This window comes from Dendrobates tinctorius, unplaced genomic scaffold, assembly GCF_039654945.1.
Source record: "Dendrobates tinctorius isolate UK_male_01 unplaced genomic scaffold, ASM3965494v1 ptg000202l, whole genome shotgun sequence".
Lineage (NCBI taxonomy): Eukaryota > Metazoa > Chordata > Amphibia > Anura > Dendrobatidae > Dendrobates > Dendrobates tinctorius.
Window position 1 is genome coordinate 9812379 of NW_027361869.1, and position 26878 is coordinate 9839256.

General features: G+C 46.0%; 1 protein-coding gene across 1 annotated transcript in view; it reads left to right on the forward strand.

Moving 5' to 3' along the window:
* The window catches only part of LOC141057191 (eukaryotic translation initiation factor 3 subunit B), a 30201-nt gene extending 22854 nt beyond the window's left edge, over positions 1 to 7347 (forward strand). The window contains exons 17-19 of the mRNA XM_073553734.1: positions 5275 to 5383; positions 5712 to 5823; positions 6862 to 7347. Of these exons, the coding sequence (XP_073409835.1) occupies positions 5275 to 5383; positions 5712 to 5809 (207 nt within the window). The 3' untranslated portion in view covers positions 5810 to 5823; positions 6862 to 7347. The remainder of the gene's footprint in view (positions 1 to 5274; positions 5384 to 5711; positions 5824 to 6861) is intronic.
* Positions 7348 to 26878: the final 19531 nt, after the last annotated feature.

The window sequence follows — 26878 nt, forward strand, 5'->3', positions numbered from 1 at the left end:
TACTTTCCATGAAAGGAGAGATAGGGAAACTTCCCTGAGAGGTTCAAAGGGAGGACCTTGCAGAACCTCAAGAACCAAATTAAGATCCCAAGGATCTACGGGCGCTCGGTACGGTGGAGCCGCATGAGCCACACCTTTAAGGAAGGTTTTGACCTGAGGACGGGAGGCCAACGTGTTCTGAAATAAAACGTACAGTGCCGAAACTTGACCTTTTAAAGAGCTGAGGGCAAGGCCTGCATCAAAACGCATGGGCGGAATGTCGTTGACCTCGCACCAAGTGAAATAGTCCTTCAAAGTACGGTAATAAATTTTGGAAGACGATGGCTTTCTGGCCCGGATCATGGTCTGAATAACGATCCGAAAAGCCTGATCGTTTCAAAACCTCGGTCTCAACAGCCACGCCGTTAAATTGAGAGGCCGAGAATTGGGGTGGCAAATCGGACCTTGAGACAGCAGATTTGCCCTGTCTGGAAGCTTCCAGGGGGCGTCCGCGAGAAAGTTGACAACGTCCGCGAACCAAGACCTTCTGGGCCAATTCGGGGCGATGAGGATGACTGGAATTCCTTCCGCCTTGAGTTTCTTCAACAGCCTGGGAAGAAGAGGCAGGGGAGGGAACAGGTAGGGGAGCTCGAACTGCGACCAAGGAATGGCCAGAGTGTCGGCGCCCACTGCGAGGGGATCTCGAGCCCTGGATACAAACTGTGGGACTTTCCTGTTGAGGCGAGAAGCTAGCAGATCTACGTCCGGGGTTCCCCAACGACGGCAAAGCTGAAGAAATTCCTCCGGATGTAGGGACCACTCTCCCGCCGCAAGACCCTCGGGGCTGAGAAAATCGGCGGCCCAGTTGTCCACGCTGGGAATGTGCACCGCGGATATTGCCGGGACTGAAACCTCTGCCCAACGAAGAATCTTGGACACCTCTGCCAGGGCTGAGACACTCCGTGTCCCCCCCTGGCGGTTGACACATGCCACCGCTGTGGCATTGTCTGTCTGAATCCGGATAGGCAGGCCCCTGAGAAGTCTCTCCCAGTGAACGAGAGACAGATAAACCGCTCGTATCTCGAGAATGTTGATCGGCAGGGTTGACTCCTGCTTCGACCCTGAACAGTGTGATCGCGGAACACTGCTCCCCAGCCGAGGAGACTGGCATCCGTCGTCACAATCTGCCAGTGAATGGGGAGAAAAGACCGTCCTAGGGAGATGAGAGGAGACATCAGCCACCAATTGAGGGACTGCTTGACCCGATATGAAAGACGAACTGGGCGGTCCAGAGAAAGAACAGACCTGTTCCACCGAGACAGGATGGCGTGTTGGAGAGGTCTGGTGTGAAATTGGGCAAAGGGAACCGCCTCTGTCGCTGCCACCATCTTTCCCAGGACTTTCATTGTTGTCCGGAGAGATGGAAGTCGTAAGATCTGTAGCGATCGTACATGCCGCTGCAGGGAGCAAATCTTTTCTTGTGGGAGAAAAACCCTCGATCGACGAGTGTCGAACAATAGACCCAGAAACACAAGACGTTGTGTCGGAACAAGACAGGACTTCTTTTTGTTGATGAGCCACCCGAAATTGGACAGGGTGTCGAGGACGATGGTAAGACTGTGGTGAGCTTGATGAAAGGACAGAGCTTTGATCAGAATGTCGTCGAGGTACGGAAAAAGAACCTCTGATTCTCAACAAGGCCATCAACGCCGCCATGATCTTTGTAAACACTCTGGGTGCGGTGGCGAGACCGAACGGCAGTGCAACAAACTGATAATGTTCCTGGCGAATCGCTAAACGTAGGAATTTCTGATGGCCGGAGAATATGGGAACGTGTAGATAGGCATCTTGGATGTCTATTGAACACATGAACTCCTGCGTTTCCATGGAAGCGATTACCGACCGAAGAGACTCCATTCGGAAATGACGCAGTCGGACTCTCTTGTTGAGTAACTTGAGGTCCAAGATGGGGCGAACTGTACCGCCTTTTTTCGGCACCACGAACAGGTTTGAATAAAACCCTGTGAAACGTTCTGATTCGGGAACGGGTGCAATCACTCCGGAACTGAGGAGAGAGGCAATGGACGCAAAGAACCCCGGAACTAAGGTGGGATCTTTTGGAGGTCGGGACTCGAAGAAACGATCCCGGGGACGAGAAACGAACTCCATCTTGTATCCTGATGATACAACCTCCCTGACCCAAGCGTCCTCTACTGAGGCAAGCCAGACGTCTCTGAAGAAAAGGAGTCGACCTCCTAATTGGGAAGGACCCTCGGGAGTTCGTTGATAGTCATGCTGATATGGATCGTCCAGATTTGGATCTGGAGGATCTGCCCTGGGAGTTGTGAGATCGCCAGGAGGGAGTGGGTCTGAAGGACACCTTTTTTTCTATCCTGGCGTGCCTGCGGTCTCTGTTGGGTAGAGAAGTTGTCTGCCGCATTGAAGCGGCGGAAAGTCCGAAAGGGCCGAAACTGACGTCTTAGCGGAGGTCTGCGAGGCTTGGACTGAGGGAGGAGGGAACTCGTGCTTCCAGTGACGTCCTTAATAATCTGGTCCAGCTGGGATCCGAAGAGACGCGCTCCCTGAAAAGGCAGATTGGTAAAGGACTTTTTTGAAGACAAATCCGCCTGCCAAGCCTTGAGCCAAATTGTACGTTGGATCGCTACCACGTTGCTTGACGCCTGATCTGCGCAAGACGCGGCATCCAAGGAGGCAGAAAGCAGATAATCCCCTGCATGAGATATCTGGTTGGCCAGTTCGGCCAATTGCTCTGGTTGGGCTTTATCTAGGATGCCCTTGCGGAGATCCTCTGCCCAAGTGGCTATGGCCTTCGCTACCCAAGATGAAGCGAAGGCTGGGCTTAGCACTCCTGCAGCCGCTCCGAATATTGACTTTGCTAAAAATTCTATAATTCTATCATTAGAATCCTTTAGTGACGCCACACCTGAAATTGGGAGGACCGTGTTAGAAAGTCTGGACACGGGTGCATCTACCGAGGGGGAAACGGACCAGTTGTCGGTGAGCTCCTTGGCAAACGGGTGCAGCACGTCGAGGCGCTTCCCTCTTTGAAAGCGCCTGGTCGGATTTTCTCTTTCCCTGGTAAGGATCTTGCCAAACTCAGAGTGGGAGGCGAAGAACCTGGAAGGTGTTTCTGCCCGTCTGAACGAAACCTCCTGTTCTGAGGATTTCGCAGGGGAGTCTGAGAATGCGAAGGTGTGGTTAATCGCTGCAATGAGGTTCTGTACCGTAACCTTCATGTCCGCGTCCTGGTCCGAATCCAGCTCTAAGATCACTTCGGATGACACATCCGAGAGCGCTTCACCTGGCTCGGGTGAGGAGGCACGGGAGGGCGACTGCTGAGAAGGACTATGTGGGGATGTGAGGCCAGGAAGGGAACCCGGCCGGAGATCCTGTCTGGACCTTTTGCGGCTTCTGCTGGCTGGCTCAGATGGAGCATCATGTGACCTGCAGAAGTGTCCAGGGGCAACATATCAAGGACTGCTACTAGGGACTGAGACACCCTGGTGAGGTCTGCCACAGATTGTGAAAGAGACGAGGCCCAACCGGGAATGGGGAGTTCGCTTCCACATGGCGCAATAGATGGCTCCTGGATGGGGTCTTGCTGAATGTGGTTGCTGCAGTCCAGGCAGAGGGGAGTAGGCTGACCTGAGGGAAGTGTGCGATTGCAAGAGGCGCATGCAAAGAACTGGACTAAAGAGCCCTTGGGGGCCGGCAGACTGCCACGCTCAGCCTTAGAGTTAGGCATAATGAAGGAAGGAAATAAGGACCCTGAAGAACTGCCGGAAGGTTGGGGGACAGAAAGGCAGAGGAGGGCGTCAGTCTGCAGATGCAGAGCTACTCACGGTCCGGTGTCCTTAGAAAACGTGCCACACGACTTGTCGGAAGATGTAGGGCAGCGGAGATGCGTGTCCGGCTGACAGGCTGCGAAGATGGCGGCCGCCTGAGAGAAGCAGGAGGAACTTGTGCTTTCAGAGGAAGAAGGGCGGAGCTAGCCGCCGAAGCTGAAGGAAGGCACCGCCCGCTGGCCAAGAACAGGCTAGGATCAAAGAGAGCGGTGGGCAGGCCTAGAACGGGCAGGAGAGAAGCTCGCTTAGGAGAAAGGGGCGGGGGCGTGGCCGCGATGCAGAAGAAGGCCCAAAATGAAGCCGGGACTTAAATTAATAGCGGCGGCCGCCTGTCAGCGCGGGGCGGCGCGGAGGTCCCGCAGCGCTGCCACGGCAACCGTTCTGCAGAACGCCGCTGATATCTGCTGCACCGAGGACTGAAGGCGGGGGGGAAAACGCCGGGCAAGGCCCCTACTGACACCAGGGCCAGGAGTAATTGCGGCGGCCGCAGTGGCCACTTTGAATAATATTGGAGCCGCCGAGATGCCCATCTAGGGATGAGGAGGACGCGACTCGGCCCCCATACTTACCTCCGTCTTGCATTCAATAAAGGTACCTCATCCCACGCTGTCTGATCCGTCTTTTGTAGTGTCCACGTCTCATCCAAACCGACAGGCTCTGGTGGACGAGTGGGTGGGAGACGGGGAGCGAGGACCATCTGGATCGCTGGCACGCATCCGTGCTGAGCTCTTGGTCCTGCTGTGGAGAGCTATGAGGATACGGGGTGGCAGTACACGCCGTGCTCATAGTCTCTTTGTGGGAGTACAGTTGTGACTATTCACACTGTATCCCTCCGGAAACCTGAAAGGGAACGACGCACACTGAGGTAGATAAGGGTCTAATGAAAGACCCGTGTCCACCTCCTACTGACACTAAGCTAAACTGAGGAATTGCCTGCCGGTCGGTGGAGTGTACACTGCGGAGGAGGAGCTAACCTCTTTTTGTGCCTAGTGTCAGCCTCCTAGTGGCAGCAGCGTACACCCATGGTCTCTGTGTCCCCCAATGAAGCGATAGAGAAAAAGCCTTTTCTGGTTAAAGCCAGTTTCACAGTCTGTGGACAACAATATCTAGACCAGCCAAGGGTCTCCTGACCCGAACTCCTCTACAATGAAGTTTTATATAAAGCTGTGGCTTTGGGTCATCAGCTTCTATCTTTTTCCAACTCTCGCCGCACTTTTTGACAAAGTGGGGGCAGAGTGTAGTAAAAGGGTCTTGAGCTTCCCAGTTCCTGACTCCTTTACTTCTCAGAAAATGACGTGGACTGTATTGTGTGACTATGCTAGCCCCTGATTTTTGTAATTTTGATTTTCTAGAGCAAATTTTCACCTGATTTATTGAAAAGGGAACACGCTTCTTAATATATATTCCATTTTTTTTTTCATGTTTAAAGGAACTGATTGAGCGCAGAAGAACCATGATGGAAGAATACAAAAAATACAGAGAGATGGCACAGAAACTGTATTTGGAGCAGAAAAATGCTCGCTTGGAGCTTAGAGGGGGTAAGTCACAACCTGCGGCACTAAAGGGAATGTCCATTTTTACATAATCTTATTAGTAGTAAACACTCAGATTATCTTATTTTCAAAGGATTCTCCTAACAAGAAGGGGTGGTTTAATAGCTGTGACCCTTCCCTCTTTAGACCAATCAGCCCTGTTTGTGAGCACTCCTGTACAGGAGCCACATGTATTTCTCAGACCTGTTACATGGGACTTCCCAGATGTTAGTTTTATAGGACCTTTCCAGTGACTAAAGCCTTAATAAATGTATTTCCATTTAGTGTTTAGTCCTTAAATTTCAACTTATTTTTCGGCTTCATTTTATGCCAGGAGTCGATACAGATGAGCTCGACAGCAACGTGGATGACTGGGAAGAGGAGACCATTGAATTCTTTGTCACAGAAGAAATTATCCCACTGGAGGAGTAGTCCGCTAGCATTGTGTGAGTTGGATTTTGGCTAAAAATATGGTCAATTGAAGTCTGATTACTTGAACCTCCACAGATCAGATAATTAAAGACGGCTGCTCTTCTGTAAGGGCTCTGTTCCTTGCTTTGCAACACATCGCTCGGAATCGAGTGGATGGGACTGATGGAGGAGCAGTGTTTGTGTTCGATTCTTGATTCACCAAAGTACATTTTTCGATCAAAAGTCTTTTCTTTAGGATCCAGTCCTTCTCCCTTGGTAAATATGCAAGTGAGACTGCACTCTGACTTTGGATTCATCAGTCCCAAAGAATGTGAAAAATGTAACAAAAGCTTGTATGTGAATTCATCTTCACTCCATATAGTCTGACTGTTAGAAATGAAGCTTCGCCTCCGTCCGACCGTTTGGGGAGCATAGTTTCTTGTCTGGTTTGTGGCAACAAGTCCTTATCGACCTGGGAGCTCGTGGCTCAAGCTAAATGAATCTTCTAAGCCTGTGATTCTGCTAGTATAGGTCACGAGACCTGTGGTCTTTTGTATTGGGCTTCTGAAATTAAGGCCACTAAGCGATTGTATGAATTAGCCATTTTAATGGTAAGGTGGATGTTACTTGTGTTACCTGTGTTCCAGGTTTGGTTTAGGCTAAGTTCACATTAATACAGCACTGTCCTCAGAGCATTACGTCAAGGAATCTCCTAGAAACCGTGTACGACGGAGCCAGTCCTCTGAATGAAGCTCGTAGGTACAGTGGACACTGTCCGGTATCTGTCTAGGCAGTATTGATCTTTTATAAACGTGGCAAACCACAAATACAGTCCTGACGTCGGCCAGACAGTGTCCACAGGTTCTGTCGGTTTCCCGTCGTAATGCAGTCTTTCTGGGCTTCAGACAGAAGACCTGACGTAATGTGAACGTAGCCTAGGAATTCTTACTTTTTTAGAGAGTGTTTGAGATGGCAAAGGTTGACAACTGTTCAGTAATTGCAAAGTTACATCTTTACTGTGAAATGTGCCGGGGTTCAGTCCGCTGACCGAGCTTTTGTTCTTCTCTGTACAGCGTTATCCTATCCAGCATCAACACTTCTCTACCAAAACCCGAAACTCCAAAAGTTCTGTCTTAATCCTCCTCTTGCGACCGTGAATGGACATTACATCATTCTTGTCTGAAGTTGTGCCTTTAACCTTCACCGGAGGATCTTTTAAAGAGCGCTACTTTTTAATCTCTTAATTTCCTGTACCACCACCAATTCCATCCTTATCCAAGCAAAGGGAACTCCTGCTCTGCTGCTTGTACGACAAGAGCCTCTCTGCCTCGCCATGACTTTGCCTCCTCGATGCACGTGGGTTCAGCTCTCGAAGGGCCTTTTCTACTTCCTTACTGAATGGACAGTCAGCAGTTCCTACTGGCGGATGATTAGTAAAGATACTCTTGTACTCGGTCCAGATTTTAGTGTGCTGAACCAGCACTACAGTGGACTGTATCCTCCTCCATTCAGATTGCAATGTTGTGGGATTAAAGATGGAATTTAACCTTAAAACAAAATGTCTCTGGTTTTATTCTGTTTGCTTTAGTCTGTACAGTATTTTCATATTTGACAATTTTCAGCTCACAATTCTGGTAACAGAACATCACAGTACCCTATTTTCGAATGTGCACATTGTAGATTAAGCGGAAAGCAGCAAAATATTAAGGGTAGAAATGTATTAAACCTGGATTCCTCAAAGTATCCCCCCCCTTACTTTACACACACTTAGTCTGAAGCAGCATCATCAAGTTGTAACCTGTCATGGCTTCTGATTCACAGGTAGGCCTCGTCGAGCTAATTTTTGGAATGACCGGCCTTCAGAAAGAGTTTTCCACCATCGGGTGTGTTGTGCAAAGGCTGTGTTGGTATGCTGCTCCATTCAGTGCTCAGTCCTATTCTACAATGTCTTAAGACAGAATAGACATGAAGGTCAGTCATTTCAGAAATGGCTAGAAACTTGACAAGTGCAGTCATAAAAAATATCAATCCCTATGATGAAACTGGCTTACGAGGATGGCCGCAGGAACGGAAGATCGAGTGACCCCTGCTGCAGAGGATAAGTTAATCACCGTTACTAACCTCAGAAACAGAAAATTGAGGGATATAAGGTGCAACACATTCTAGCTTGTTTCGCACTTGTTCCCTTGTGTGTTATGCTGCCTCCAGTCTGAATCTACAATATGCACATTCCAGTAAGAACAAGGAAAACTATTGCATGACAAGGTTTGGACTGAAGATACATATACACTCCCTGACAGAAGTAATGTCGCTTTTCCATGTTATGTAAATAAAAGCTTATAACCTGACGTTAAACTCATCCATTGGTTGTATAAATTATTCTTTTGAAAGCTGAAACCCTCCGAAATGTGGTTTAGGTTAAGAAAATAAATTGGCATCAATGCAGAAATATTGATCGTTGAATGGATACAGAATGGTCAGCTTTTGGCAAGACAAAAGTTTTGTTGCCCACAGAAAGTAATGTGATATTCAAACAAATAATTTTAAAATACAAATATATGTTGCATAACATTGGTGAATGAAGTTGTGGTGCTATTAGAGTCATATTTAATATTTTGTGTGACTTCCATGAGTTGAAGGACTGAATCCATGCGGTTCAACAATGATACATACAATCATACAATTTATTAATGAAGTCATCAGGAATAGAAAAGAAAGCAGTCTTGCATGCCTCCCAGAGTTCATCTAGATTCTTTGGTTTTGTCTTCCAAACTTCCTCTTTCATCCTACCCCAAACATGCTCAATGGTGTTCATGTCTGGTGACTGGGCTGGCCAGTCCTTGAGCACCTTGATCTTTTTTGCCTGGAGGAACTTTGTTGTAGAGATGGATGTATGAGATGGAGCACCATCCTGCTGCAGAATATGACCCCTTTTATTATTTGGAGTAAAAGAGCTAGCTAATACTTCTTGGTATTTTAGGCTATTAATACTGTCTTCCACCTTGCAAATGTTTCGCACACAACCATACTGAATGTTTACCCCAGACCATGATATTTCCACCACCGAATTTAACTGTTTCTCTATCGCTTCATTGGGGGACACAGGAACCATGGGTGTATGCTGCTGCCACTAGGAGGCTGACACTATGCAAATAAAGTTAGCTCCTCCTCCGCAGTATACACCCCACCGACTGGCGCTCAATTACTCAGTTTAGCTTAGTGTCAGTAGGAGATGGACACGGGTCTTTCATTAGACCGTTATCTACCTCAGTGTGCGTAGTTTCTTGGCAGGTTCCGGAGGGATACAGAGTGAATAGTCACATCTATTCCCACAAAGAGACTATGATTACGGCGTGTACTGCCACCCCGTATCCTCATATGTCTACCGGCCAGGAACACGTATGTGTTTTCGCCTTCTGTCTCTCCCCCACTAGCCTACCAGAGCCTGTCGGTGGATGGAGACATGGTCTGCAACTGGAAATGGGGTAAGTCAGGACTTCAGGAGGTAAGTAGCAGCAGGCTGAACCCCTCTCTCCTTCCCATGATAGTAATCCCCCTGAGCGGTGGGGAACGGGCAAGCTTCCTTAAACGGCATTACCTGTATTTAGTGTTCTCGGCTCCAGCGCCGCGAAACCGGTTCTCTTTAGACCTCCGCGCCGCCCCACGCTCTCCGGCGGCCGCCGTTTCAAATCCTGGCCCCGGCTTCAGTTAGGGCCTAGTTCTGAGGCGAGGCCATGCCCCCATTTTCAGGCGGGCTTTTTCTTCCGAGGAACAATCCCGCCCATCTGGCGCCGCCCACTGCTTCTCTGAGGGTTAGAGGCGTCGCAGAGGCCCGCCCACTCCTCCCAGTATAGGAGGGAGTGGAGTTTTCTTATGCTAACAGAGCGGTTACCTCCACCCCCTCTGGTGAGCTGATTCCCGCCCACAGCATTCAGGAGCACGTTTTTACCTCAGTTTTTCCTCAGCCTGTGAGCTGATCGTCTCTGCTTCAGCGTGCTGTGTACACAGGTTCCGTGAGTAGCTCTGCGCTGCAGACTGACACCCTCCTCAGCTCTCCGTCCCCTAACCGTCTGGCACTGTTAGTGGGTTAGCTCATAATGTCTAATTCTAAACCAATATGCTCTGCTTCTTCCTCTGTGGTAGTCAGTCATTTTGCATGTTCTTCTTGCAAACGCAAGTTTCCATCAGGTCAGTCCTCCCCCCTGTCAAGACTGCAGCAAGCCCACAACCCACCGCCCAGGAGCCCCCGGTTGTCCCGAGTGAGGTTCAGGCCCCTATCCCAGGGTGGGTTTCCTCTCTGTCTCAATCTGTGGCGGATCTCACCAAGGTGTCCCAGACCTTGGTGTCTGTACTGGATAAGTTGCCACTACAGACTTCTGCAGGACCCAGCGGGTCACAGGATGCTCTGGTCTAGCCTGTTAATATTAGCTGCAAAAGAGCCAGACGGGAGCACCAGGTCTGGTTACTCTTCCCGTTCCGCATCGCCCCATAGTCTGTCCAAACAGCCTCCCTTATCAAGATCTTCCTCCCCTGAGCCAGGCGAGACTTTCTCGGATGGACCCTCCGAGGATGTTTTGGAGCTGGACTCGGACCAAATCGCTGATATGAGGGATATAGTTCAGTGCCTCATTGCAGCGATTAACTAGTCCTTCAATATCAAAGATTCTCCTGCGGAACCCGCAGACCAGGAGGTTTCTTTCAGACGGTCGAAACCACCTTCCAAGGTCTTTGCTCATCATTCGGAGTTCCAGAAAATTCTTTCCAGAGAGAGAAAATCCGACCAGGCGTTTTCAAAGAGGAAAACGCCTTGGGGTGTTATATCCTTTCTCGCCGGAACTCACTGCAGACTGGTCAGCTTCACCGACCGTGGACCCTCCGGTTTCAAGACTAACAGCACGGTCCTTCCGATTTCTGGGGGAGCATCTCTAGCAGACACTGACAAAGTCATAGAATCTTTTGCTAAGTCAGCCTTCGAAGCGGCGTCTTCTGTTCTAACCCCAGCCTTCGCTTCTACTTGGGCTTCTAAGGCCATAGCGAAATGGGCTAAGGACCTCCGCCAAGGCATTTTGGCTGGAGACCAGCCAGAGCAGCTGGCGGATCTCGCCGACCAAATTTCGCATGCAGGCGAATATTTGGTCTCGGCCTCCCTGGATGCCGCATCCTTCGCAGCTCAGGCATCAAGCAACTTGGTGGCTATTAGGCGCACAGTTTGGCTTAAGGCTTGGAAAGCGGACTTATCGTCAAAAAAAGTCCCTCACCAGTTTACCGTTTCAGGGATCGCGTCTTTTTGGCGATAGGCTGGACCAGATCATTAAGGATGCCACTGGGGGCACAAGCTCCCTTACCCAGTCAAAATCTCGTCGACCTCCGGCGAAACATCAGTTTCGGCCTTTTCGTCCCTGCCCACTTTCACTCATATTACTCTCCTTCAGAAGATTTACCAAACTTGACTAGTCCTGTCAAATCAAGATCACCTCTTAAACGTCCGGAGGTTAAAACAGAGCTAACAAAAGAGCACCAACTCGTCTACTAATAGTAATAAACTTTCCTCAAACAGTAACTGATCCCAAAAATGTCCTCAAACTACAAGCTTCCTCTGGCAACCCGCCTGGCGAGGAGATGGATGTATCCTCATCACATAAAAGACCTAAACCCGGTAGTTGGGGCCAAACCTATGCGGGGCTCGGGCACTGGAGAAGACTCTGAATCAGAGTTAGAGTTCGCAGACTCCTCCCCCAATTTCAGCCCAGAGAAAAACAAGCCCAAAAGAGATAACTCCCTTCAGGTATCAGACTCAGAAGGACATCAGTCATGGAGTCTCAACAATCTTCCTCCACCAAAAAATGACAGAGGTACATGTCGAAACTAGTCAGAGCCATCAATGAAAATTAATTTTGAAAAACAATCAATTTTGATAGTCATCTCTTGAATCATTTAACAAAAGACTAGAAAGAGAGTGAAAATAGGCTGCTGAAAGTAGAAGAGATAGTGGGTAAAAACTCTCAAATAAACCACGACACACAAAAAGAATTGAACAAACTTAAAACTAAATTAGCGGATCTTGAAGACCGAAATCGTAGAAATAACCTGAAAATCCGCGGAATCCCAGAAAATGTTGTACCAAGCGACTTGGAAGGCTACATTAAATCTTTATGTAAAAAACACTTCCTTCCACACCCGAACCTGAGTTGACAATAGGTAGGATACATAGACTCCCCCGTCCGAACCATATTTCAGTTGACTCGCCTAGAGACACCATAATGCGTGTGCATTTTTAGAATACTAAAGAAAAGATACATAATTTCTTAAAAGAACATAAAACTTTTGCAGAACCTTTTGATCACCTGAAGATTTTTGCGGATCTATCCAAAGAGACCATTGAAGGCAGGAAAGCTTTCAAAGAAACCACCTCTGTCTTAAGAAACGAAGGAATTAAATACAGGTGGGGCTTCCCTTTGAAGCTGCTGGTTCTTCACGAAGGGAAAACAATTTCTCAAATCCAGAAGATGGTCTTAGATTTATAGCAACATTAAAAAGAAATCGAGGCGCCAAGACACCCCCAACATCTCCTCTTCCAAAGCGTTGAAATCTAGCGCAAATGTAACATTTATAAATAACCGACAATGTTTAATTATCGTTTTATCTTGTTTCAATGCTTCATTGTTTATATTTGTATACACCCTAGTTTCTTCTAGATGAGGAAATCTTCACGCACTAGGGTTTGCCCTAAGGGCTCTTATACGAACTTTCCCCAGACAAACTATCCTACACTTTGGTAGGATCTTCCAAGAACTCTGATCTAATTATTCTACGTCTGATACATTGTAACGTTTATTTGGCGTTTGAATTTTGTATTGTTGTTGTTAGTTTTAAGCATTAAATACATAGACAAGCTTTACATTTATATAGTCCAAGTTTACTTATAAATCATTCCATTACTTTGAAAACGGCTTCAATTTCTAACCATGATTAGGAAGTCGATTCCTTATTATTAAATGAAATGAGTATTAATTTACTTACATACAATGTTAGAGGGTTAAATAGCCCGCACAAAAGATTTACACTCTGGAAAGAACTTGATAAATACCAGGCAGAAATCATATGTTTACAAGAAACAAAATTTGCGACAGATAAACAACCACAATTTCATCACAAAAGTTATCCCCATGTTTTCAAATCAACGAACAAAAAGAAGAAAGCAGGTGTAATGACTATTATAAAAAATACAATCCCCTTTAAACTAGAGGGAGAAATTTGTGATGCTCAGGGAAGGTATCATATTCTGATCGGCCAATTTAATAACCAGCTCTGCACCATAGTTAACGCTTCTGCTCCCAACTCCAGACAAACCAAATTTAGATAAGCTTATGAAAAAAGTTGCAGAAAAGAAAAAGGGAGATCTAGTAATCATGGGAGATTTTAACATTGTCCCTGATGGACACATGGATTCTTCAGCCCCCAAAAGACATCTATACCCCACGCTAAATAATTGGCTTGAAAAAAACGAATTATTTGACGTTTTTCGGTGTATCAACACCACATCAATAGAGTATACCTTCTTCTCAGATACCCATCAATCAGCTTCACGGATTGATCTGATACTTACAGATGTGTTCACCATCTCCAAATTTAGCGCAATCTCTAATGATAAAACCTCGGACCATTCCCCTGTTACTGGTATAATTAAATTAGGCCCCAGTTTTAAAAATAATTTTTTATGGACATGCAATTCTACTCTCTTGTATACCCCGGAATACAAAGCCATTATTGAAAATTGCCTAAAAAACTACTTTAAAGAAAATAAAGACGACTCGCTTAAACCGTTTACCTGTTGGAATGCACACAAAGCCGTAATTCGTGGAACTATGATTCAACTTTCCTCTAGACACAAAAAGAAAAGCAAAAATATTGAATATCCAAACTCAAATTAAGATTAAGGAGAATATACAGACTAATTTACAATCTCCCTCAGAAAAATTAAAGCAAGAAATCACCCAACTTAGACAAGATCTTAAAAACAAATTGTTTGCATCATATGACTCAATGATCAAAAACTCAAAATTCAAATTATACTCCTCACTTAATAAGCCCACAAATTTTATGATGCGCCAAATAAAAAAAAAAAGAGAATTTACAATAGAATGGACAAGATAAGATCTGGAACTGGTACAATTAAATCTCACCCCCAGGACATAGTCGACACCTTTGCTAAATACTATCATGACCTCTATAACATTAATGGGAATGATTCTAAATTTAACCCCTTCATGACCAAGCCTATTTTGACCTTAATGACCTGGCCATTTTTTGCAATTCTGTCCATTTGTGAGGTAATAACTCAGGAACGCTTCAACGGATCCTAGCGATTCTGAGATTGTTTTTTTCCTGACATATTGGGCTTCATGTTAGTGGTAAATTTAGGTCGATAATTTTTACGTTAATTTGTGAAAAAATCAGAAATTTGGCGAAAATTTCACAATTTTTAAACTTTGAATTTTTATTCTGTTAAACCAGAGAGTTATGTGACACAAAATAGTTAATAAATAACATTTCCCACATGTCTACTTTACATCAGCACAATTTTGGAAACAAAATATTTTTTTGTTAGGAAGTTATAAGGGTTAAAAGTTTACCAGCGATTTCTCATTTTTACAATAAAATTTACAAAACCATTTTTTTTAGGGACCACCTCACATTTGAAGTCACTTTGAGGGGTCTATATGGCAGAAAATACCCAAAAGTGACACCATTCTAAAAACTCCACCCCTCAAGCTACTCAAAACTACATTCAAGAAGATTATTAACCCTTCAGGTGTTTCACAGGAACTAAAGCAACATGGAAAGAAAAAATGGACATTTTAATTTTTCCAACAAAAATTTTCTTTTAGCATCAATTTTTTATTTTCACATTGGCAACAGGATAAAATAGATCCTAAAATTTGTTGGGCAATTTCTCCTGAGTACACCGATACCTCATATGTGGTCAAAAACCACTGTTTGGGTGCACGGCAGGGCTCAGAAGGGAAGGAGCGCCATTTGACTTTTTGAATGGAAAATATGCTGGAATATTTAGCGGTTGCCATGTCACGTTTGGAGAGCACCTGTGTGCATAAACATTGGAGCTCCTCCACAAGTGACCCCATTTTAGAAATTAGACCCCCCAAGGAACTTATCTGGATGCATAGTGATCACTTTGAACCCCCAGGTACTTCACAAATTGATCTGTAAAAAAAAAAAAAAAGGACTTTTTTTTCACAAAAATTTTCTTTTAGCCTCAGTTTTTTTCATTTTCACATGGGCAACAGGGTAAAATGGATCCTAAAATTTGTTAAAAAATTTCTCCTGAGTACATGGATACCTCATATGTGGTCATACACCACTGTTTGAGCTCACGGCAGGGTTCGGAAGGGAAGGAGCACGATTTGACTTTTTGAATGGAAAATTAGCTCCAATTGTTATCGGACACCATGTCGCGTTTGGAGAGCCCCTGTGTACCTAAACATTGGAGCTCCCCCACAAGTGACCCCATTTTGGAAACTAGACCACCCAAGGAACTTATCTAGATGTGTTGTGAGCACTTTGAACCCCCAAGTGCTTTACAAAAGTTTATAACACAGAGCAGTGAAAATAAAAAAATTTTTTTTTTTCCTCAAAAATGATTTTTAGCACACTATTTTTAATTTTCACAAGGCTAACAGGAGAAATTGGACAACAAAAGTTGTTGTCCAGTTTGTCCTGAGTACGCTGGTACCCCATATGTGGGGGGGAACCACTGTTTGGGCACACGGCAGGGCTCAGAAGGGAAGGAGCGCCATTTGACTTTTTGAAATGCAAATTACTTCTAATCGTTAGCAGACACCATGTCATGTTTGGAGAGCCCCTGTGTGCCTAAACATTGGAGCTCCCCCACAAATGACCCCATTTTGGAAACTAGACCCCCTAAGGAACTTATCTAGTTGCATAGTGAGCACTTTGAACCCCCAAGTGCTTCACAAAAGTTTATAACGCAGAGCCGTGAAAATAAAAAACATTTTTTTTTCCTCAAAAAATTATTTTTTAGTGCCCAATTTTTTATTTTCACAAGGGTACCATGATAAATTAGACCCCAAAAGTTGTCCAGTTTGTCCTGAGTACGCTGGTACCCCATATCTGGGGGGGAACCACTGTTTGGGCACATGTCGGGGCTCGGAAGGGAAGTAGTGACATTTTGAGATGCTGACTTTGATGGAATGGTCTGCGGGCATCATGTTACATTTGCAGAGCCCCTGATGTACCTAAACTGTGGAACCCCCCACAAGTGACCCCATTTTGGAGACTAGACCCCCCAAGGAACTTATCTAGATGTGTGGTGAGCACCTTGAACCCCCAAGCACTTCACAGAAGTTTATAACGCAGAGCCGTGAAAATATAAAATATTTTTTTTCCTCAAAAAATTATTTTTTAGTGCGCAATTTTTTATTTTCACAAGGGTACCAGGATAAATTAGACCCCAAAAGTTGTACAGTTTGTCCTGAGTACACTGGTACCCCATATGTGGGTGGGGACCATTGTTTGGGTACATGTCGGGGCTCGGAAGGGAAGTAGTGACATTATGAAATGCTGACTTTGATGGAATGGTCTGCGGGCATCATGTTACATTTGCAGAGCCCCTGATGTACCTAAACTGTGGAACCCCCCCACAAGTGACCCCATTTTGGAAACTAGACCCCCCCCCCCCCAAGGAACTTATCTAGATGTGTGGTGAGCACCTTGAACCCCCAAGCGTGTCACAGAAGTTTATAACGCAGAGCCGTGAAAATAAAAAATTTTTTTTTTTTTCCTCAAAAAAATTATTTTCAGCCAGCAATTTTTTTATTTTCACAGGGGTAGCAGGCCGCAACATCTCGACTAACTTTTGGTTCTGGCCGGCAGCGTCTGAAAGGTCAGGAAAGGATGACCTTGTCTGACTGTTTGAGTCTGAACTCATCTGTCCAGCATGGTTTCCACACTTATGGACAACAGTTATCTTCTGAGTTGACCATGATCAATCAAAGTATCATGGAAATCAGAAGATACATGGAACAGATGAATTTATAGTCAAACCAGACGCCGAGAACATATTTTTTTTCAATCAGTTGTCTGGCAAATGGAAGGTTTAAGTACTCACCAACAGATGCGTGTGATGCAAGCCTGTCACAATGCTCTAGTGGAAGTATTGTCCGAAGCATCCCAACCTCCCTCTGTCCATCCTTCCACCGTCCATCCTCCCACCGTCCATCCTTCATACAACCATCCCTCCTCCTACCACTCCCTCTCCTTTCTCTAGTTCCCCATTCCATTCTTCCCAGTACCTTCATTCCCTACTGCATTTTACCCCAATGACCTCACCATACCCACCCCCACACACACCTTCAATGTTCCCACAAATCTCCTCTGTCCATCCACTCCCGTCCCAACCTCATGTTTTCAACCCCCCTTCCACTTCTGATCCTCACCAACTCACTTCCCAGTCCTCTACCCCCCCCTCTCGATGTGGTCAACCCTGTTAACCCCTCCGATAGTATCTCCACCCAAAACTACCAGCATTTATAATGTTATGTATTTTCCCCAAAAAAAAAATAAAAAAAAAATTTCTAACAAAAAAATAAAGTTTTCTTATCTAAAATTTTGAAAAAAATTGGAAAACTAAAAACAATTTTTTCAAAAGAACTTTATTGTATAGTTTCTTTTTTTGTTTATTTCTTGGTAAAGGTTGAAAGTACCCCGGTGGTGTAAAAAGGTCACAACACTTGGTAACATTTGACAAAGTACACTGGTGGTGTAAAAAGGTCACAACACTTGGTAACATTTGACAAACTACACCGGTAGTGTAAAAAGGTCACAACACTTTGTAACATTTGACAAAAAACACCGGTGGTGTAAAAATTTCACAACATTACATTTCACAAAGTAAACCGGTGGTGTAAAAGGTAAAAAAAAACAAAAAAACGCTTGGTAACATTTCAAAAGTACACCGGTGGTTTAAAATGTGAAAACACAACACTTTTATTACCAAAAATTGTTAAAAAATAAAAAAAATGTAAAAAAAAATTTATACCATGTCATCTTGCCAGTCAAGTTTTCCCTCTGGTGTCAGAAAATAATCCGCAAATGTGTACCTCATTCTTGACACTGACAAAGTACTCCGAAAAGTTGGCTGCTGATAATCCCACAAGGTGGTTTCAGACAGATTTTCTTCTATGGAAACAGGTTCCTTTGAAAGTACAAAGTTGTGCAGGATGACACACGCCTTCACCACCTCATCCACAGTTTCTGTTTTCATTTTTATGGCCATTAACAGGACTCTCCATTTGGCAGTTAAAATCCCAAAAGCGCACTCCACCACTCTTCGCGCTCTGGTCAATCGATAGTTATATATTTTTTTGCGGTGAGTCAATCCACGACTACCATATGGCTTGAGTAGGTGTTTGGACAGCTGAAAAGCGTCGTCACTAACGCACACAAATGGCATTGGTGGGCCTGTTGTTCCAGGGAGTGGTCTTGGAGATTGGAAGTCAAAATTGTCTCCATACAAACGACGGCCCATTGCGGACATCTTGAAGACCTGAGAATCGTTTGAACGCCCATACGCACCAATGTCCACGGCAATAAATTTGCAGTTGGCATCTGCAATGGCCATAGGTACAATGGAGAAGAATTTCTTGTAGTTGTAAAATTCTGATCCAGATCCGATGGGTTTCACAATCCTGATATGCTTCCCATCTACAGCACAAACGCAATTTGGAAACTGGCAGATTTGTTGAAAGTTGTCGGCAATCTCCAGCCACCTCTCCTGTGTTGGCTCTGGGATGTATTCCTCCTGTAGACAATCCCACAATGCCCGGCAGGTCTGTTGTACAATTCCAGATATCGTTGAAATCCCGAGCCGAAACTGGTAATGGAGGGAGGTGAATGATTCTCCAGTTGCCAGGAAACTTGTAAAAAAGGGAAAAAAGTAAAATTAATACAAACTACAAGCCATAACATAACAATAAAAGTCTGCAAATTCTGAAACCATTTAAAAAACATAACTTACCGAAGGGTCACCATCAAACGCTCCGCCGGTGATATAGAAAACCACATGTAGGTGTCCCTTCTCCAGATTTGTTCTCCAACACGCTCCACCAATGGCTCAAACAAGTCCTGCCTCATGCGCACATAGTTGAAGAACTTGTCTGGATTATCCCTCAATTCCATATATAGTGTAGAAAGCACACCACGGGTAAACCTCTGCACATTAATCGGATGAATCCACTGCCGTTGTCTCCTCAGACGCAGGATTCGCAGTCTTCTTTTCTCCCTCTGGAGAGCAATAATTTCCAACCGATTGCAGTGAAGATCGAAGTCCACACAGAAGCTGTTAATACTCGCAATAACTCCTTCCATCGCTGCCACTAGCTCTAAAACCTTTCAAAGATTTTGTATTACAACACCCTAGATACATTTTTCCCCTAGTTTCCAGGATCCAATCACATGTGGGAGCATTTTCCAAGAGCCAATCATATTTGGGAGCATCCCATTTTGGAGGTGTTAAAAAACGGATCCGTCAGAAAACGGATCCAACGGATGGAAAAAACGGATGCCAGCGGATGGGACCGATCCGTCAAAAAGCGGATTTTGCCTGATTTGAAAAAACTGAAGTGTGAAACAGGCCTTATTTATATTTTTATTTAGTGCCTTCCGCCACTCTTAACATTATACTAGCGCCAGGTTCTGGCTAGTGATGGCAGATCAGCAGCAACTTATGCAGTGCATCCGGCAGCTTGAAGGCCGGTTACTTACTCTTGAGAAGGCTCTCGCGCTGCACAAGCTTCTGATGCTGCTGTACAGGCTCTAACTGATGCGGTAGGCCGTATGTCCGTGTCCACCCTCGCACCGACAGTCACCCGCCTCCCGTTACCCGATAAGTTTTCCGGGGATGGCGCCTCCTGTAGGGGTTTCATCAGCCAGTGCTCAATCCACCTGGAGCTGCTGGCCGCGCAATTCCCTACGGAACGGGCCAAGGTGGCATTTGTTATTTCCCTACTGTCGGGCAAGGCCTAGGAATGGGCTACGCCTTTGTGGGAGCGCGGCGATCCTGATATTTGGACTGCAGGTCACCTGTTAATGGCCATCAAGCAGGTTTTCCTTGGCCCACGGGTCACGCATGACACGTCTCTGCAGTTACTCGCACTTACTCAGGGGTCACTCTCGGTTAGCCAGTATGCTGTCCGTTTTCGGACAATGGCGTCCAAGTTGGAATGGTCCGACAAGGCCCTTATCCCCGTTTTTTGGCGAGGGCTAGCGGAGCATGTCAAGGATGCTCTCTCTACTAGAGAGATCCCCACTAGCCTGGAGGAGCTAATTTCTGTCTCTCCGCGTATTGACCTCCGTTTTTCAGAGCACGGTATGGAGCGTGCTCACTCCAAGCGGAGAGCTAGCTCGGCTCCCAAATTTTTTGAACCCCTTGAGCTGCCCGAGTCAGAGGTTCTACCCCCAGAGCCCATGGAGGTGTCTCGCACCGGTTTTGATACAGGCCCGACCCAAGAGTCCATTTGCGGTGGTTACCATGTCTGTGCTGCTTCTCAGGAGGTCAGCTCCCCGCAATGGTCGGACTCTGAGCCGGTCGACGAGACCTTTGTCCCTCCTCATCTTAGGACTCAGGTTCTCACCTGGGCACACGCGTCCGATGCGCACAACCATCGGGGCTATATGCAAACCACGAAGCTATTGGCCGGTGCGTATTGGTGGCCCCACAGGGCTCGGGACATCAAAAAAATTATTCAGGCCTGCACCTCATGTGCTCAGGATAGCCTTCCTAGGCGGAGAGTGGTGACGGTCGCCGTCTCTCGGCGGCGCTCTGTTGCATCGGCCGCTCCCGTTGTCTCCCAGGTGTCCCTTCTGAAACCTGGCGACCTTGCCTCCACTGATGCCTTCCAAGTGTCTCGGTTTACTGTATCACCTACCAGGACACCAAGCTCGCCTTCGGGCGAGTTTGAGCCCTATGTCACCGTAGAGCATAGGTTGATGGTCCAGAAGGCTCAGGGGGGGGGGGCCCTAGGAGGGGGGGTAATGTTAGGAGTCATATTTCTGCCTCTCCTATGCTGAAATCTAGACCCTCACATTCTTCAGTCTCCTGCTCTTCACCAGCTGTAGAGGAGATTGCTGAGGAGATTGACTTGCGGCAGCTCTCTCCAGAGGCTAAGTCCTCTACTCCTGCGTCTGAGCATGCTCATGGGACGAACTCCCATTGTAGTTCGGGAGTCAGGTGTTCAGATCCTGTGTCGGATCCCATTGGCTCCTCTTGGAGACCTGGAGATTTCCGGAAGGTCCCGTTCGCTATAAAAAGCGCGCATGGCTGTTCCGCCATGCGCTAGTATAGTCATACTTGCTGCTGAATGTTTGTGGATGGATACTTGGACTGGTGAATGACTCATTGGAAACCCCCATCCCTCTGATACTACATTTGTGAGAGTGCCTGAGTTATTGCCAGTAGTCAGCGCCAGCGCGCATTGCTCCATTGCCTCAGCAGCCCAGCGTCAGCATCGCGCCTGCTTTAGCGGTGTCTATACCGTGGCACTGTCCTTGCCGCACTGCAGTTGCAGCTCTTTGTGCGTTCGCGGTTGCGGCGCTCTGCTCAGTAGGTCTAGACGGAGTAAGTACCGCCATCTAGTGCTTACTCCTGTGACCTTATACCGCGGGTGCAGCGCTGATGTTCTGTGTCCTAAACAGACTCAGCGTTTTGTGTTTCCTTACTTTTACTCTGTGAGTACAACAGAGTCTGTGCAGTGCACATTGGGTGCCATTAACCCCTGTGCACATTACCGCCAGATTGCTCTGCCATCACCTAGCAGCAGTTATTTCATCTTCTGCACGGTGGACTCCGAGTGGCGAAGGCACTTTATTTATATTTTTATTTAGTGCCTTCCGCCACTCCTAACACCCGGCACTGCCACCGGCACTCGGAACCGGAGTGTGCGGCTGCATAGAAATACATGCAACCGCATACACCGGTCCCGAGTGCCGGGTATTGATGCGAGAGACTCACGCATCACACTCGCAAGTGTGACCCCGGCCTAAGCATGACAGCAACGTCGCCTCAGGAAAAATGTCCGCCAGTGTCAGTGTACATATAGGCTAAAGAGGCTTTTGGAACGGATCCACCTATATACAAAATATTAAAAATCCTCTGTAAACATATTCTCATATCTTTACTTACCACTCCAATCCAGCGCTAAAGTTCAGGTGGTCTCCCCCACAAACAGAAGTAATGACGTGCCATCTATTAATCACTTGAGCCTGCAGCCCACTGGCAGACACACCATTAATCACAGAGGCCCAAGGGGTAAGGGGACCCATTTCTACCTCCAAACGAGAGAAGTTGTGCACTATGATGAGATATTGGACTACAAAGGGGGCGCATATATTATTCTTGCACAGGGGTCTCTTCTGTCTGTGTCTGCCGCTTCTGCAGCCTCATCAGTCAGGTGACTATTTGGATGGGACGTTAGCACTTCTAGTCCTGGCAGAGATCACAGGAGCAGTGGCCAATTGGAGCGGTAAGTAGTATTTTATTTTATTCTTTCTTTATTTCACAGTTTTTTTTCACTCTGACAAATTTCAAAACCTTGTGTAAATCCCCTTTAAATCCCCAGAAGGGTCTTGAGCACCATCAGTTCAGACCATTAAACCAATAGTATGGTCGATCACTCGGAAGTAGAACGAGTGCAAGATAGGGTTGGTGTTATATACCTATATATATATATATATATATATATATATATATATATATATATATATATATATATACAGTATATACATACATACTAGCTGAAGAGCCCGGCGCTGCCCGGGCATAGTAACTAACTGTGGTTAGTTATAGCAAATTATAATTATCCTCCATCCCATAGTCCCGTGCCCATATACCCATCATACATATCCTCCATCCCATAGTCCCGTGCTCATATACCCATCATACATATCCACGATCCCATAGGCCCGTGCCCATATACCCATCATACATATCCTCCATCCCATAGTCCCATGCCCATATACCCATCATACATATTCTCCATCCCATAGTCCCATGCCCATATACCCATCATACATATTCGCCATCCCATAGTCGAGTGCCCATATACCCATCACACATCCTTCATCTCATAGTCCCATGCCCATATACCCATCATACATATCCTCCATCCCATAGTCCCGTGCTCATATACCCATCATACATATCCACGATCCCATAGGCCCGTGCCCATATACCCATCATACATATTCGCCATCCCATAGTCTATTGCCCATATACCCATCACACATCCTCCATCTCATAGTCCCATGCCCATATACCCATCATACATATTCGCCATCCCATAGTCGAGTGCCCATATACCCATCACACATCCTTCATTTCATAGTCCCATGCCCATATACCCATCATACATATTCGTCATCCCATAGTCAAGTGCCCATATACCCATCACACATCCTTCATCTCATAGTCCCATGCCCATATACCCATCATACATATCCGCCATCCCATAGTCCCGTGCCCATATACCCGTCACACATCCTCCATCCCATAGTCCCGTGCCCATATACATATCATACATATTCGCCATCCCATAGTCCCGTGTCCATATACCCGTCATACATATCCTCCATCCCATAGTCCAGTGCCCATATACCCATCACACATCCTCCATCCCATAGTCAACCATTGTGACATCATGAGGGGCGGGGCTTGACGCGCGCACACTTTTTCCCCATTATGTAGATAGGGGCAAAATTGTTTGGTGAATTGGAACGCGCGGGGTTAAAATTTCGCCTCACAACATAGCTTAGGATGCTCTCGGGGTCCAGACGTGTGACTGGGCCAAATTTTGTGGCTGTAGCTGCGAAGGTGCGGATGCCAATCCCGGACACACATACATACACACTTTGAGCTTTATATATATATATATATATATATATATATATATATATATATGTCATAGACAGGGTCCCCCACTCTGGACCCCCTATATAAGCCAAACAGAGATCTGCACTGGAAAACACCAGCCACCTATATGTAATATGGAAGGACAGTCATCAGAAATGGAATGTGGCAAATTCGTCTGTATTCAGGACTGGCAAAGACCAAGGATATAACAATAGTAGGTGCGGTAGTTGCACCCAGGCCCTGGAGTCTAGGAGGGGTTCAAAAGTCCCTAAGGGCAGTTTCACACGTCCAGATCCGCTACCGGAGCTATCCGTATATCCGTGTGTACCATCAGTGTGTGATCTGTGTGCTGTCCGTATGCTGTCTGTGTCCGTGTATTGAAAAAATTTGTTTCAATGTTAACCCTATGACTTCTAAAAACGCACATGGACGGCACACGGATGCCATCCGTGTGCGGTACGTGTTTACACGGACCCATTGACTTGTATGGGTCCGTGTGATCCGTGCTGTTGCACAAAAACGGACATGTCAGCGTGTTTTGCACACGGACACACGGTCCGTGAAAACACGCTGACATCTGCATAGACCCATTTATTAGAATGTGTCTACGTGTGTCAGTGTCTCCGGTACGTGAGAAAACTGTCACTACACGTACCGGAGACACTGACGCGTGAAACTGGCCTCAGTAATAGTTCTGCTACTTACATCACCATTTCTAGTATCTCTGCACCCTGCCAGTGAATGGAAACATTTTTGGTTTATATCCTGACCTATTTTGCCTGCTCCAGCTCCTACAACTAAAGTCCTGATTCATCATGGTGCTATCCGCTGACGTCTTTGCCCCAAATAATTCAAAATCGCCCACATGGTTCATCAATTTGATGCAGAATTTTTATCTTTTTATTTTTGTCTTTGACCGTTCTAGTGACTTTTTAGAGTATGAAGGCGCCTAATAAAATGTCACGCACTGGTAACTAAGGTACACGTCGGGTTTCTAAGCGCTGCGTGCCTCTTAGAAACCCTCTGTTTACCTTAGTTACCAGCTCCTGCTCGCTGATCACTGGTCTCCCGCCTGCCACATGCAGTGATGCGTACTGGCCAGCGATGAAAAAAAGTCTTGGCCATTCCAGGACGATCAGTGATACCCGGCGAGGGGGACGGTCGCTGGTAAGTGTCACACACAGCGATCTCGCTGGTGAGATCGCTGTTGCGTCACAAAAATTGTGACTCTGCAGCGAGATTGCTGTGTGTGACGGGGGCTTTAGTCTTTCACTACACGTTCAGGGCAGTGATCATATGTGAGCGATCACAGCAGTGTGCAGGCCTCCAGGTGTAGACCCTGGCCCAGAGCGCTGATCTATACAGTAAGGCTGGGTTCACATGTAGCGGAACTCTCGCGGAAATTACCGTGAGAATTCCGGAGTTCCATTCCGCGGGAAAATCGCATTTTAAATTCCTGCGATTTTCCCGCGGAAAAGCTAGCATTTTGCAAGCGCAATTAGCTTGCAGAATTGCTAGCGTTTTCCAAGCAATCTGTAGCTTCGCTTGGAGAACTGATTGACAGGTTGGTTACACTCATCAAACAGTGTTTGACGAGTGTGACCAACTTTTTACTACTGAGGCCGCCTATGCAGCATCAGTGGTAAAAGATAGAATGTAAATAATAATAAAAAAAAAAATATTGTTATTCTCACCTTCCGATGTCCCGCGCAGCCTTCCCGCCTCTCTCCACGCTCCCGGTCCCAGTAATCCTTTGCGACAACTACCGCAATGACGTCCGTTCTCGCAGGATCGCATTGCGGAATCCCATAGGAATGCATGGGATGCTTATTTTTTGCATTTTCGCGGCAATATCGCGCAGTTAAAACCGTCGTGGAAACACGAAAAAAACGCCACGTGTGAACTCAGCCAAACAGTCACAGAAAGGAAGTAGAGATCGAAACACAAAGTTGCAGAACTTGTAAGTGTATATTGGCATGGGGATTTTTTTTATATGCAGGGACTATCCAGGTGGACAAAATGTTGCTTAATACAGTGATAATATTGTGGACAAGGCTCATAAAATCTCAATCCTGGGCTGTAAAGAAAACCTGCACCATACATTAACCAGGGCTATGGATACAAAATCCAAAGCATGGCAATGATTGCACCTTTTGCCATAAAAAGGGTGAAGCTTTCTGTACTGAATTTGCAGCAGACAGAATTTTTTTTGTCTGTGTAGTTAAAAAAAAATAATGAAATGTTGCATTTACCTTAAGGACCACTAGAGGTCAGTATAACACTCCATGTGACTTCCTTTTATTAGATAATAAATTATTATGATTTATTATTATAGTGCCATTTATTCCATGGCGCTTTACATGTGAGGAGGGGTATACGTAATAAACACAAGTACAGTAATCTCAAACAATACAAATCACAACGGGTACAGGGTGAGAGAGGACAGAAAAATAGATGATAGATAGATAATAGAAAAATAGATGAAAGATATATAGATAGATAATATGGCAACACAAAGAAAGAAATCTTGTGAAATTCTGGAAATCTCAGGATCTGATGAAAAATGGAAACAAAAACATTCTGGCTATACAGTATTTTTTATGGCGTATGAGTCACATGCAGAAATCCCAGCACTTCCAGCCTCGGCTGCTTTCAATGAGGTTATTAATGGTCGTTTGAGGAACGTTCCGTCACAATGTTTGCGCTTGGGCAAATAATCAAGATCCGCTGCTGGCAGCTGCTTTGTAATTGGCAATGACGTCCCAGATGTGCTCGTTGTGAGACAAGTCCGGGGACGCTGCAGCTCTGGGAGTACGTGTTGGTCACGCAGACTGCTCACAGTAACGCGCAACATGTGGCGTGAGGCTGTCGTGATGCTACACGTCTCCTGTCGCCTGTTGATCAGTACAGTGAAGGGGCTATTGAGCTGCTGTGATCTTTGCTTCCCCTTCATTGTACATGTGCACACTGACTCCAGCATCCGATCATAAATATCTGCTTCCAAACCGCAACCAAAAACCAAGTGTCTTTTAGAGGCGGATTTTTCATCCAGAAAAATTTACATTGAAAAACTCATGTGTAAACATACGTCATTACGTCACTGACGCTGATAACTCCTGGCAAGAAGCCTCTTCCGCCAGTTCTTATGA